At 47.8% G+C, this 14,885-nt stretch overlaps 1 protein-coding gene across 2 annotated transcripts in view; it reads right to left on the reverse strand.

Moving 5' to 3' along the window:
• IQUB (IQ motif and ubiquitin domain containing) overlaps nucleotides 1–14,885 on the reverse strand; it is a 53,847-nt gene that overhangs the window by 4,566 nt on the left and 34,396 nt on the right. For both annotated transcript variants that reach the window (XM_037888984.2, XM_037888983.2), the window contains exon 11: nucleotides 5,090–5,338. In XM_037888984.2, the coding sequence (XP_037744912.1) occupies nucleotides 5,090–5,338 (249 nt within the window). The remainder of the gene's footprint in view (nucleotides 1–5,089; nucleotides 5,339–14,885) is intronic.

The following is a 14,885-nucleotide window of genomic DNA, read 5'->3' on the forward strand; positions in this document are numbered from 1 at the left end:
AGGAGTTGGTCTCCACCACCCTCCCACCTGGAAGCATGTGGCTTCCCCCAGCTGCAGAAGAATCAAGGAGACTCTCTCCCATTCTCTCAGCAGTTCCTGAGACCTTACCCTTTCCCTCGCGGGTCCCAGCATAACACTCCCTCCTGCTGCAGGCAAATACTTTAACCTGAGCTACACGGAAAAAATCATTACTAAGGAGCAGGTCGACTAGGAGGTGTTCCATTACCGCCACAGTCAAAACACTTTCCAAACCTTCCCAAACCACACGAATGTAGGTGGAAGAGAGAGGAAGAGCATGGCACTCTCTCCTTTTTATCATGTCCTTTCTTCCCTCTTGGCTTTGCTCCCTTCCTGCCCCTCCTTCAGAGTCAGGTGAACATTACCTCATCGCAGTGCCAAACAGGCCAAAGGAGGGGGATGACTCACTCGAGAGTCCAACAGATCCTTTTATTGCTACCTACACCAGCATCCTTTGTTCCTGAGAGTCTGGGCTGGGTTTGTCCCATACCTGTACTGATGAGGTGTGAACTGCCTTTCTGCTCTTGCAGAGTTTTTCCCTGGGCTTATTTTAAGCTATGAGGATACATTTTCAGGCTCATAACTACATACATGAAATTATAACCTATAACATTACTATACATTACTGTAACAACAATGCTTAGTGCATCATGAGCTTTCTGAAGACACCCAAGATGACATCCATTGCATTGGATACCACACAATCATTTTACAATTGGCTCTGTGGATATGGAGAAAGCGGTGGATGTGATATATCTTGACTTTAGCAAAGCTTTTGATACGGTCTCCCACAGTATTCTTGCCAGCAAGTTAAAAAAGTAGGGATTGGATGAATAGACTATAAGGTTGATAGAAAGCTGGCTAGATTGTCGGGCTCAACAGGTAGTGATCAATGGCTCGATGTCTAGTTGGCAGCCAGTATCAAGCGGAGTGCCCCGGGGTCAATCCTGGGGCCGGTTTTGTTCAACATCTTTATTAATGATCTGGAAGATGGGATGAATTGCACCCTCAGCAAGTTCGTGGATGACACTAAGCTGAGGGGAGAGGGATATGCTGAAGGGTAGGGATAGGGTCCAGAGTGCCCTAGACAAATTGAATGATTGGGCCAAAAGAAATCTGATGAGGTTCAACAAGGACAAGGGCAGAGTCCTGCACTTAGGAAGGAAGAATGACATGCACCGCTACAGGCTGGGGACCGACTGGCTAAGCAGCAGTTCCGCAGAAAAGGACTGGGGATTACAGTGGATGAGAAGCTGGATATGAGTCAGCAGTGTGCCTTTGTTGCCAAGTAGGCCAACGGCACATTGGGCTGTATTAATAGGAGCACTGCCAGCAGATCAAGGGAAGTGATTATTCCCTTCTATTCGGCACTGGTGAGGCCACATCTGGAGTATTGTGTCCAGTTTAGGTCCCCCCACTATAGAAGGGATGTGGACAAATTGGAGAGTCCAGCTGAGGACAACGAAAATGATTAGGGGGCTGGGGCACATGACTTACGAGGAGAGGCTGAGGGAACTAGGCTTATTTAGTCTGCAGAAGAGAAGAGTGAGGGGGGATTTGATAGCAGCCTTCAACTACCTGAAAGGGGCTTCCAAAGAGGATGGAGCTAGGTTATTCTCAGTGGTGGCAGATGACAGAACAAGAAGCAATGGTCTCAAGTTGCAGTGTGGGAGGTCTAGGTTGGATATTAGGAAACACTATTTCACCAGGAGGGTGGTGAAGCACTGGAATGGGTTACCAGGTGAGGTGGTAGAATCTTCATCCTTAGAGCCTTTTAAGGCCCGGCTTCACAAAACCCTGGCTGGGATGATTTAGTTGGTGTTGGTCCTACTTTGAGCAGGGGATTGGACTAGATGACCTCCTGAGGTCTCCTCCAACCCTAATATTCTATTATCCTAACATGGGGGCACTGGGTGTTCCCCCAAGGTACAGAGTGTCACAAATCCATGACCAAGTTTTCTCTGCATTGGAGTAATGGAAAAATGAAGGAAGGATTTAGTCAAAAGGATTCTTTACTAGACCAACAGACTTTGAGATAAGGTTTCTTCCATACCAAGCACTTGAAGTAGGTCCTTTTCCCCTTCTTCCAAAAAGAAATCACTTGACTTTAATTAAATAATGGCATTTACATGTTAACAAATCAGATTCCTCACAGTGGATGATTGGAATCACTCCAAGCCAATACTCTTGCAAAATGTCATATCCTATACTCTCATGCATCTTGCTTTTAAATCCAGAACCTAGTCCTGCTCCCACTGAGACCTTTGACTTGGGGAAAAACAAAAGGATTCTTGGAACGTGTTGGGCTTAGAAGGCTTTTTGCCTCTGTTGTGCTAAGGCTGTGTACCCTAGAGTTCCCACACTACTGAACCTCGTTAAAGCTGGTCCCACAAGCCTCACTTTCTTTAGCCTTCCTAAGGTTGGTCTCGTCTCCACCTTCACTTTCAAAATATGTTTCCTCCATTTCATAGCAAGTCCTTGAGTTATTGTTGTACTTTCTGTTGAAATTCAAACACTGGCAACAAGACATATCAGCAAGCATCCATTCCAAACAGTAGCTTCTTTTGATGCCACATTGCACACCACAAAAGCTTCCTGAACTTGTTGTTATCTTAGTGCCACCTTTCACCATATTTATATGAGATCCTTGCAAGTAATTTAGATTGGCAATAGTGCCTAGCTCTTCTATCTTATCGGATTAAAGAAATTTTGCTACAAATAAGTTCTTCCCTTCAAAAGAGGGGTATTTGATGTTGAAGAAAAATCATTCTGGTTATGGTGGAAAAGTTTGATCTGACAGGATGGTTTTGCTGTATTTCATAAAGGTGGTCAGACTATGGATTAATCTATATCTTCTCTAGAAGTCCATTCCACAGCTGTATCCTCTCAAAAGATTGCTTTGACCTCTACTCTGACATGCTTTGTGATTTTCATTGTCCCAAAGAAGTGCAACTGCCTTGTTGGCTCACAGATGGAAATTCAATCTTGAATGTAGCTAGGACCTAACCCATTAATTGCTTTGAAGATTAAGATCAAGACCTTAAACTGGCAGTGGAAGTTGACTGAACCATACCCAGAATTATTGTTCACATTGGAAGAATTTTGATGTGTTCATGGTGGCCGAAACCAAGGGAAGTGGACAGCCACATTTTGTATCAGCTAGAATTCTTTCCACTGGTTTAGCATTAAGCTTCAGAACCAACAATGTACAGAAATCCAGTAGCAAAAGAAATCTGATCACTCTTGGAGCTCTGCTTCATGCATGTGACTAGTGGAATTTCCTCAGCTAAAGTCTTAGGCTGACAAGCAATAACAGGCAGGTCCATGCCTACCTCTGCCTGGAACACTGGTGGCCACTAAATGCCCCCACTCATTACTTCCTTTTTAATGACTGACAGCAAGGAGCTCACCTCACCTGGTGATGGCAGCCCAGCCTTGGGAACTTCACAGTGGCATCTGTGTATAGGGAGTCTGTGCTTCCTCTAGTAGACTCATTGTTATCCTCACCATCTCCTTGATGCATGTTCAGAATACTAAACGAACCTGGGTGGCAGCTGCATAAGTAGTACTAGAGGAAGCACAGACTCCCTATACACAGATGCCACTGTGAAGTTCCCAAGGCTGGGCTGCCATCACCAGGTGAGGTGAGCTCCTTGCTGTCAGTCATTAAAAAGGAAGTAACGAGTGGGGGCATTTAGTGGCCACCAGTGTTCCAGGCAGAGGTAGGCATGGACCTGCCTGTTATTGCTTGTCAGCCTAAGACTTTAGCTGGGCAAATTCCACTAGTCACATGCATGAAGCAGAGATCCAAGAGTGAGAATTTGTCATAGAGCTTTGGAGAACAGCCAAATTTTAAGGCAAGCAATAATTTAGTGCCAATACAAAGAATAAAAACAATCTCTTTTTAGTATTCTTAAAGAGGAAAAGTACTTAATAAGAACAAACAGAATCTGTATAATCTATTTACTTGTATAATATTTCTTAACATAGGCATGGATAATAGTAGAAGCCTAATCCTCTTCTATTATAGTTTTTTTGGTAAAGCACTACAACAATATATGAAATATGTTTTACACACTGAAAATGGTCAAAAAGTGTGCTTCTATTGTTGATACTGTAGTTTCTTAGTGCTAATCCCATGAGAAAGTTCTGCTAATCTTGGACTTTTGGATGACTTTAGATAAACTGTGCTTTGAGAGTACCTAATAATTTAACTGAACTGAAATAATAATAATTTAACTAAAAACTAAGATTTTTTTTTTAAAAAAAGGTTAAGTGTGTGTGAATGAGGAGGTTGTTCCAAATGTTAACATGTTCATTGATAAATCACATAATTGCCAAGAATTATAGAAGATACTAAACAGTTTAGAAAAGTTAAACTAACTTTAGTAAATCTTAATTCTAACAAATATTTGCAAAATAAAAAAAAAATCCAGAAACCTCTAGATACAAATCTACTAATTGTAAGATTGAAGGCTCAAAACTGGACTTCTCTGCTTTTTCCTTCCTCAAAAACTCAATGCAAGACTTTAGTAATTTTAATAAAATAAATAATACTTTGTATTTCTATAACATCTTCCATCCAAGGATCTCAAAGTGCTTAACAAATATTAATTCTCAGGACACCATTACAAATTATCCTTATTTTATAAACGATACAGTGGCACAGTAAGGTTAAGTGACTTTCTTGGCATCACAGAGGCAGTCTGTTGCAGAACTAAGAATAAATTCAGATCTCCTGACTCCTGGTCCTGTTCTTAGACCCTCCTTCCTCTTTCCTGTTTTTATTATTTTACATTCACTTTTGAAAATCTAATCATACTTTAAGATACTAAGAGCAACTCTGTTTCTTCGTGTTAATCTATTCGAGAGAGAACCGTTTGTTCCATATCATAGGAAGAAATGTATGTAGTTTTTGGTTATCACTGTCTAAAATTAGAACTACCACCGTATGTGACAACTTAGACCAGTTGCCATTAGCATCAGTAATATATACACAAAAACAGGAAAAAATGTTGTTCAATACAAACACACTAATATTCACTATCAGCACTATCCTTTCACACAGTACCTGAACTATATAAGCGATTTTAGCATCATCCTGGTAATCAGCTTCAGATTTTCTGAGATTTTTTAGCATAAGCTTGTATTTCAAAAAGGCTTCTCGACGCCGGGCCTCATTATCGAGCTTGCAACAACGGTGACACCTGCCAACAGTGCGTGAATTAGCAGGCACAGAGAATTCAGTAGAGGGCAAGTAGCACTTGCAACCATGACAGAAGTAAATGTTTTTATAAAGCTTTAATGGATCTGGTGGAACCTGCAGAAGGATGACAAGAAAGATGCTCTAATATATATATATATATATATATAGGAATGAATGTCTTCCTATTAAATGAGTGAGGTTTTAACATTACCAAGAACATATAATGCCTTACAGTACACAATACACCTATTGGCTAATTTTGCTAAGGGTTTACACGGAACTTGATGGCATTCCTCTGTCTGTACATAGTGCAATAACTTTTGAATGCCGCATCTGATCAATTCCCAAGTCTCAGGGAATGTTCTAGACATCACTGGCCAATATCCTATTGATAGGGGGGAGAATCAGAAAATCTAAATGAGAAAAACGGGGGACACATGGAGACCTGCCACCTGATTAGCCCAGTCATAGCTTAATTGTCTATAGATAAAAAAAACTGATTGATGCCACCCATTAACACCTTCCAACAACATCTCTATCTCATTTCTGCCTATCCTCCCAATGGTTTAAAGTACTGACACCTTGAATGACTTATCTCATAGACAAAAAGATTAATAAGAGGAAGAGAACAATAGGGGGCACTGGAGAATGCATGTGTACACATGGCATGGGGAGTGGGGGGTGGAGAGAAAGGGGAACTCTGGTATAGAAGAGTGGAGGGAAAGGGAAGACACAGAACCCTTGATGGGGGACAGACTGGGGAATCCTGGCATGTGGCAGAGGACAGAATGAAGAGCACATAGAGCTCCAGGCATGAAAAGGTGAAGTCGCAGGGAGTCCCCAAAATAGATGGAGATGGGAGAGTGGCACAAGGGAGCTTGTTGGGTGGAATGGAGGAATGCAAGGAGCCTTTGGAGTTTGCAATAAGCTCGGCCCACACAAGCGACTAAGCGTGCAACATTAATATTAAACATGCCTTTAAGTTTAAGAGTCAGCAATACTTATCTGAAATTTTAAAAAATCAGTTTAGCTATTTTTAAACATCTTTTGCTCTTATTGTATTTATTAAAAATATTTAAAGAATAAAACAACTGATTTTGTAGGAATAGATTAAGACCTCAGCTATTATGGTCCAAATCAGGGGTGGGCAAACTTTTTGGCCTGAGGGCCACATCTGGGTGGGGAAATTGTATGCAGGGCCATGAATATAGGGCTGGGGCAGGGGGTTGGGGTGTGAGAGGAAGTGCAGGGTGCGGCAGGGAGCTCAGAAGAGGGGGTTGGGGTGTACGAGGGGGTGCAGGTGTGCAGCAGGGGGCTCAGAGCAGGCGGTTGGGGTGCAGGAGGGGGTGTGGAGTGCAGGAGGGGGCTCAGGACAGGGGGTTGGGGTGTGGAAGGGATGTGGCAGCGGGCTCAAGGCAGGGGATTGGGGGCTCAGGGCAGGGGTTTGGGGTGTGGTGTGCAGGAAGGGGCTATGGGCAAGGGGTTGGGGTGCAGGAGAGGTGCGGGGTGCAGGAGGGGGCTCAGGGCAGGGGGTTGGGGTGCAAGAGGGGGTGCGGAGAGCAGGAGGGGGCTCAGGACAGGCAGCTGGGGTGAAGAATAGGTGTGTCAGGGGGTTCAAGGCAGAGGGTTAGGGGGCTCAGGTCAGGGGGTTGAGGTGCAGGGTGCATGAGGGGTTCAGGGTGCGGGCGCCGGGCTGACGCTGCTTACCTCAAGTGGCTCCTGGATGGCAGCGGCACACAGCGGGGCTAAGGCCGGCTCCCTGCCTGCCCTGGCCCTGTGCTGCTCCCAGAAGTGTCCAGCATGTCCAGCAGTGGCTCCTGGGGGTGGGATGGGGCAGGCGGGTACCACCCCCGAAGCTCCCATTGGCCCGGTTTCCCGTTCCCGGCCAATGGGAGCTGCGGGGGGTGGTGCCTGCAGCCGAAGGCAGCGCATGGAGCTCTCTGCCCGCGCCGGCTCCCAGGGGCTGCAGGGATGTGGTTCTGGCCACTTCTGGGAGTGGAGCAGGGCCAGGGCAGGCAGGGAGCCTGCCTTGGCCCCGCTGCGCCATGGGGCTGGCAATCCTGTGAGCTGGATTGAAAGCCCTGACGGGCCGGATCTGGCCTGTGGGCTGTAGTTTGCCCTCCTTGGTCCAAAGCAATTACTACTAATTGTATGCAAACAGATACTAAGCAACTGTAGAAATACAACTGAATGGGGAAAAACAGCAAAACAGGACGGCTGTAAATCACCATGTAACCTATCAAATGCAATGTGTCACATGAATCAAAAGATAAAAGCTAAGATTATGGGCCCCTTAGTATTTTGGCATGTGAAGATTAAATCACAAGGGCTAAATATTCCCCTTTTTATAAAAGCATGCAGAGGGGAAGAAAAAACAGTTACCTACGTCTCGTAACTGTTGTTCTTTGAGATGTGTTGCTCATGTCCATTCCTTTCTAGATGTGTGCAAGTCCACATGCACAATCGTTGGAGATTTTTGCCTTGGCAGTATCTATGGGGTCAGCAGTGGCACCCTCTGGAGTGCTGTGCTCATGCGTTGGTATATTAGGCACTGCTAGCCCTACGCCCTCTCAGTTCCTTCTTGCAGGCAACTCCGACGGAGGGGTAGGAGGGCGGATAATGGAATGGACATAAGCAACACATCTCAAAGAACAACAATTACGAAAGGTAGGTAACCGTTTTGTTTTCTTCAAGTGCTTGCTCATGTCGATTCTATTCTAGATGACTCACAAGCAGTATCCCCGGAAGTGGGCTTGGAGTTCATGATCATTCGGCTTGCAATATTGTTATACTGAAGCCAGCATCATCTCAGGCCTGCTGGGTAAATGTGCAATGAGACATAAATGTGTGGACGGAAGACCAGGAAGTGGCCCTGCAGATATCCTGGATTGGCACCTGCCTTGATTTACGAAACGGCTTGGTCCTTTCGATGTAGAAGGCTAGCACCCTCCTGACGTCCACAGAGTGCAATCTGTGCTCCTCCTCCGACTTATGAGGTTTTGGAAAGAAGAAAGGTAAATATATGTCCTGGCCCATATGAAACGGTGAAACCACCTTGGGCAGGAAAGCCGGGTGCAGACACAACTGAATTTTGTCCTTGTAGAATGCCGTATAGGACGGCTCAGAGGTAAGAGTAATCTCAGAAACCCTGCGGGCAGATGTTATTGCGACCAGGAATGAAACCTTCCAGGAGCGGGGGAGAAGGGAGCAGGAAGCAAGAGGCTCGAAAGGGGGACCCATGAGCTGCGACCCCACAAGATTCAGGTCCCAAGGAGTAACAGGGTCCTGGACTTGGGAGTAAAGTCACTCCAGGCCCTTTAGAAACCTGACTGTTATGTCCTGAGCGAAAACTGACCTGCCCTGGAGTGGAGGATGGAAGGCTGAAATGGCAGCCAAGTGGACCTTAATAGATGAAAGAGACAGACCCCAGAGCTTGAGATGCAGAAGGTAATCCAGGATCAACTGCAGCAAGGCCTGCTTGTGCTGAACACCTTGGTCTGAGGTCCAGCATGTAAACCGCTTCCATTTGGCCATGTGGGTCACGCCGATAGAGAGCTTTCTGCTGCCCAATGGGACTTCTTGGACATGGGCCAAACATTCATGTTCCTCCACATTCAACCATGCATCAGCCAAGCCATCAGATGTAACACTGCCATGTTTGGGTGCAGAAGACTGCCATGGTTTTGGGACAGCAGGTCCTGCCAGAGTGGCAGCTGTAACAGGGCGGCCACCAAGATGTCCAGCAGCGTGCAGAACCAGTGCTGGCATGGCTATGCTGGCTCTATGAGGATAACCTTTGTCCTGTCCTCTTGATTTTCATGAGGACTCAGTGGATTAATGATACTGGAGGGAAGGCATACATGAGGGCCCCCGACCACAGGAGCAGAAAGGCATCTGACACGGAACCTCTGTTGATCCCCCAAATCAACATGGCACTTTCTGTTCTGCCTGGACATAAGCAAGTCCACATGAGGAGTCCCCCATCTCTGGAAGATGATGCTGACCATCTCCGGAAAAAGAGATTGTGACACTACGCACCATATTCTTCACAGAGATATTATTGTGATACGGTTATGGAATAACTATGATGTACTTTATGCAACATAGGTCATGTGAGATATCATTGAAAAGGTTATAATTTACTGAATACGATTATCCTATTTGTATGCATGTATCATTTTGGTATCTGAAGTTAGGAATACTGTCTATGCATCTATTACAAACGTGTTTACACCTGGGGAACGTCCACTGGGCAGAATGCAATCAGTCTAAATGGCTGGCTGGGAAGGGCCACTAGGAAGAACAACAGGTGTTAGAAGAAGCTAATCTCCCACCAGGAAGCCTTCCTGAGGCTGCTGCAAATAGCCTCCGAGTCATGGCTGCTGTAACCCTACAGGGACATGTGACCAAGTCACCTGGTACTGGACTCCATCTTGAAATACAACTGTTTTTCCACTGACCAGACATGAGAACCAAGCTTGGAGACAAAGGATTCCCACCATATGCAAAAGCTATTTAAGCCAGGGGAGTGACATCATTATGGTTCTTCACTGACTCCCCACCCAAATCGATTCTTGGAAACACCTGGGGTACAAGGACTGGACTAGGGGAAAAGGGTTGGACCCAGGCTAGAGGAATTTCTAGCCTGTGAAAGGAATGCCTGGGGTTTTTAAGCTACAAGCAAGTGCAGCTGGCCCCTCAAGAATCTTTGCAAACTGCCTAAAACAACAATTAGGGTGAGCGTTTGGTACTCATATCCAGTCTCTTTAGTAGATTAAGCTTAGATTGCATTTTTGTTTACTTGCTAGGTAATCTGCTTTGGTCTATTTGCTATGCCTTATAATCACTTAAAATCTATCTTTTGCAGTTAATAAACTTGTTTTTGTTTTGTCTAAAACCAGTGTGTGGAAATCATAACTTGTGGCTAGCTGGTGAAAGTGTGAGACCGGGAGTGTGTCTGTAGCTTGTCACAGCATTACAGGGTAAGTGGGAGCCCAGGCTAGTGGTCGGTGGGTTCAGTGGTACTCCAGTTACAAGTCGCACCCTGGGGGGAACTTCTCATAGAGACCATTTGTGGGGAGATGAGAAGGTCCTGCTGAGGTGATCTGCTAGCATGTTCCTGGCCCCAGGGAGATGTGCAGCTATGAGATGAATGACATGTGAACACAGAAGTCCAATAGCTAGAGAGCTTCTTGGCAAAGGGCTGATGAGCGGGCTCTGCCTTGTTTGTTGATATAGAACATTGAGGCGGTGATGTCTGTCAGGATCTGAACCACCCTGCCGCTCAGATGAGGCAGGAAAGCCTGGCAGGCCAAGAGAACTGTTCTGAGCTTTCTGATGTGTATGTGGAGGAGGCGATCATGACTCGACCAACGTCCTTGCGTACTGAGATCACCCAGATGGGCCCCTCACCCCAGGTCCGAGGCATCAGAGACCAAGGTCACCGACGGAGATGGGGCCGCAAAGGGGACTCCCTCCAACACCGACACAAGATGCAGCCACCATGTGAGGGACAACAGGATGCAGGTCCAGTTCCCTGAGTACGCAGTCTATGTTGTGTCTGTTGGGGATGTAGATCGATGCCAGCCAGGCCTGTAGAGGTCTAAGATGAAGCCAAGCATGCCGGCTGCCATGTAGCCCAACAACCTGGTGGTGAGAGGGTGGGCTCACATGTAAGAGATTAAGTCTGTCATGGCTCAGAATCAGGCCTTGGGGAGGAAGGCTCTGGCCTGAGTGGAGTCGAGGACTGCCCCAATGAACTCTATTGCGCTGCACCGGAATTAAAGTTGATTTTTCCTCGTTTATTAACAGACCTAGATTATGACAGGTGGAGTGAACTACACTGAGATGACATCGCACCTCATCCCGGGAACAGCCCTTGATGAGCCATTTGTCAAGGTACAGATAAAACTGGACATCCCAACGCCTCAAGTAAGCGGCCACTGGCGCCATGCACTTTGTAAACAGTATCGGGGCTGATGAGAGACCAAAGGGCGGTGCCGTGAATTGGAAATGGCACTGGCCAAGTGCAAAATGGAAGAACAGCCTGTGTAATTGAAAAATGGAGATATGGAAATAAGCATCCTTCAAGCTGATGGTGGCGTACCAATCTCCTGGATCCAGGGAGGGAATTATGGAGGCCAGGGAGACCATGTGGAACTTCAACTTTCTGAGATGCTTATTGAGGCGTCGCTGATCTAGGATAGGTTGCAGGCCCCCTTTCGCTTTCAGGACTAGGAAATACTGGGAGTAGAACCCTTTCCCCCTCATTTCCCGAGGGACCTCTTCTACTGCCCCCAGACATAGGAGTTGCTCATGAGAAGGGTCCCTGAAGAGGGACGGAGGGAGGGGCGGCCAGGAACTGTAGGGTGTAACCCGAAGATATTATGTCGAGCACCTAACGGTCCAAGGTTACTTGTGAACAAGATCACCAGAAGGGGTGCAGGTGATTAAGGAAAAAATAGGAGGGTGGATCCTGGAATCTGACTGGGGTGCTGTTCTTAAGCGCACCCTCAGAATGACTGTGTCTGGCCTCTCTGGTGTCTCAAAGGGCCCAGTTGAGAGGCAAATGGGAGGACGAGGGGCAGCGTCGCTTAAATCCCTTGTCTCTGTCCTTTTTCCTATAGGTGCCATGTCATGAAGGCCACCAGGATGTAGGAGGAGGAGGAGGAAGAGAAAGAGAAGGTGGAGGTGGAGGAGGCTCGAACTGCTTTCTAGCCTGCTGTGGAGTGTGGAGACCCAGAAAGTGTAGGGTGGGACAGGACTCTTTAAGGCTGTGCAGCCTTGCATCTGTGAGCTCAAAGAAGAGCCCTGCTCCCTCAAATGGGAGGTCCTGAATAGCAGACTGCATCTTCTGGGATAAACCTGAGGAGTGCAGCCAAGAGTTGCACCTCATCACCACTGCGGGGCCACAACCCTGGCCACCGAGTCTGTAGCATCCCAGACCATCCTGGAGGCCTCTTGCAACTGCTTTATCCTCCTCCACTATTGTGACAAACTCCTGCGCGTGGTCCTATTGCAGGGCCTCCTTGAACTTGCCAAGGGAGCCTCATAGTCTTAAAATTGTACCTGCCCAACAGGGCCTGATGATTAGATACGCAAAATTGCAGGCTGGCTGTCGAATAAATCTTTCTGTCAAAAAGATCCAGTCTCTTGGCGTCTTTTTTCTTTGGTGTGCCGCTCGTCTGACCCTGCCTGTCCCTCCCATTAACTGCGGACACAACCAGTGACCCAGCTGGTGGGTGCGTATAGAGGTATTCAAACCCCTTTGTGAGGACATAATACATCTTTTTCGCTTCTTTGGAAGTGGGCGGAGTGGAAGAGGGGGTCTGACATAACGCCTTAGCAATCTTGAGGACCCCTGGGTGGACTGGTAGCATGATGCGGGCCAGGGTAGTGGAAGAGGCTCCTCCAACTCCTCAATTTCCAGGTTTAGGTTGGCAGCCACCCTTTTAAGGAGAGCCAGGTGCTCTTTAAAATAGTCGGTCAGATTATCAGTCTGGGTAAGGCTGCCACCGCTTTGTCCGGTGAGGAAGACAACGAGGGCATCGCAGAGGGACAGGTGGATTCCCCTTCCCCTTCTGGGGAGGGCTGTCTAGGCATCTTGCTGTGTTGCCCTCGTTTCAGGCTCCGCACTGTGCTTCGAACCTGGTGTCAGTGGTGCCAGGGATGGTTTGTCCGAGGATGCCAGGAAGGAGTGGTGGGAATATGGAACTGGCATCATCGGCATGCCCCAAGGGTTCCAAACAAGGCCATTAAGCAGACCATTGGCCCTGCTGCCATGCTGCTGCCACTGATGTTGTGCCAGTTTCCAGGGTTGATGGGGATCCATGCCTTCTTGGCCAGGGGCTGAACTCCAGTTCCAACTTGGACCATTCCCCTTCCGGTGACCAAGATGGGTCTGTGGAAGCTTGTGTCTGCCATCTGACTCTTGGCAGAGACCGATGCCTAGAAGGTGGAGATCAGCATCTGTCTGTCGAGCGGTACTGGGGCGGCGGAGACCAATGCTGCGACAGCGAGTGGTCCCGCGCCGGTGGGGACTGATGCCTGGGAGATCGTCTAGGCGATAGAGACCTGCGCCTGGGAAATCTCTGGCAAGAGGTTGGCCAGTACCAAGAATACAGCGATCAGTGCCTCGATTCTTGTGTTCCATGCCTCGTGGAAGGAGAGCGTGGTGCTGGAGACCTGGGTCTTCTGGCCAGAGACAGAGGTTGCAGGACCAGAGTCCTAGGTTGCGGGGACAGGGATGTAGGCCTACGATCCAGGGATCGATGGCGATCCACCACTCTCTTGGGGGAGGTCCCATGGCTGGCTTGCCCTTGGATTACATTGCAGGGCCTTAGCTCTTGGAGTGGAGTCTGCGGTACCGGCAGGCCCATGAGGTCTTTGGCCACCTGGGCAGCTTCGGGCATTGAAGGTGCCAGTGGCAGCTGGGGTCCCCTGTCGCTCCCAGGAGTCACAGGCAGATCCCTGGTTGGGCTAGGGTGTCTGACTGTAGTGGTACCCCTATAGCTCCGGGGTGAGCGCGCGGCCTGAACTAGGTCCTTTGCCAAGAGCCCCTGTGCCCTCCTTTGATGGCGCTGGGGAGCCTCTTTTCTTTTGCCCCTTTTTGGGCACTGGCGAGGAAGAACAGTGCCAGGCAGAGCCCGTTGCTAGTGGGGGGCTCTGCACTGATATGAGGTGCAAGGAGCGGAGTCTGATCAGGAGCTTCGATGCCGGATGAAGTGCAGCCTCCAAAAGGAGGGCCTTCAAGCGGATATCCCACTCCTTTTGGGTTCAGGGACAAAAGTTCTTGCAAATTCTGCACTTGTTCTTTATATGGGATTCCCCCAAGCACGTCAAACAGCTGCTGTGGGGATCACTAACAGGCATTGGCCTGTTGCATGACGAACATGCTTTGAAGCCTGGGGAACAGGGCATGCTGGGATTCTAAACTAACAACCAACACTTAACTAAATGACTAAATACGTACCTAAGCACTATATACAAAGAAGATAGACAATGGGCTGTTAAGAACTGATAACGTTCTATATAAGATAAGGCACTCCAACCAACCGTCACGGATGGTAAGAAGGAACTGAGAGGGTGTAGGGCCGGCGGCGCCTAATATCCTGATATGCATGAGCACAGCACTCCAGAGGGCATCACTGCCAACCCTACAGATACCGCTATGGCAAAAATCTCAGACGACTGTGCACGTGGACAGGCACGCACCTAAAATGGAATCGACATGAGCAAGCACTCAAAGAAGAAAATAAAGATGTCATATGTGCTTCTTCACTCTCACCATGCTCTGCAGGACCAGTGGGGAAATGGTGTGGACAGGGGCCAGGCCCAGATCTCTAACTGGGCTACTTTCATCAGCTTGGCAAGTCAGTCCCCATGTTTGGCCAACTGTCATTTTGAATGTGCTCCTCTGCTTGTCTCCTCCGCCTGGATGCCATTTAGCAGCCATCTTGTTTGTGATGTTGTCTGTAGCACAGGCCAATTAGAAGGCTTGTGGCACCAAATACAAACATAACTACATCTGTAATGTTTAACCCACCTGCAGATAACCTGATTCCTCAGAAGAGACAGATCTCACCCCCACAAATCTTGGCTATGACTGAGCTGCCGTCTACCCCGACTACCACAAAGTTACTGCCTCCAGGTCCCCTGTCCC

The sequence above is a fragment of the Chelonia mydas genome, chromosome 1, assembly GCF_015237465.2.
Source record: "Chelonia mydas isolate rCheMyd1 chromosome 1, rCheMyd1.pri.v2, whole genome shotgun sequence".
Taxonomy (NCBI): Eukaryota; Metazoa; Chordata; order Testudines; family Cheloniidae; genus Chelonia; species Chelonia mydas.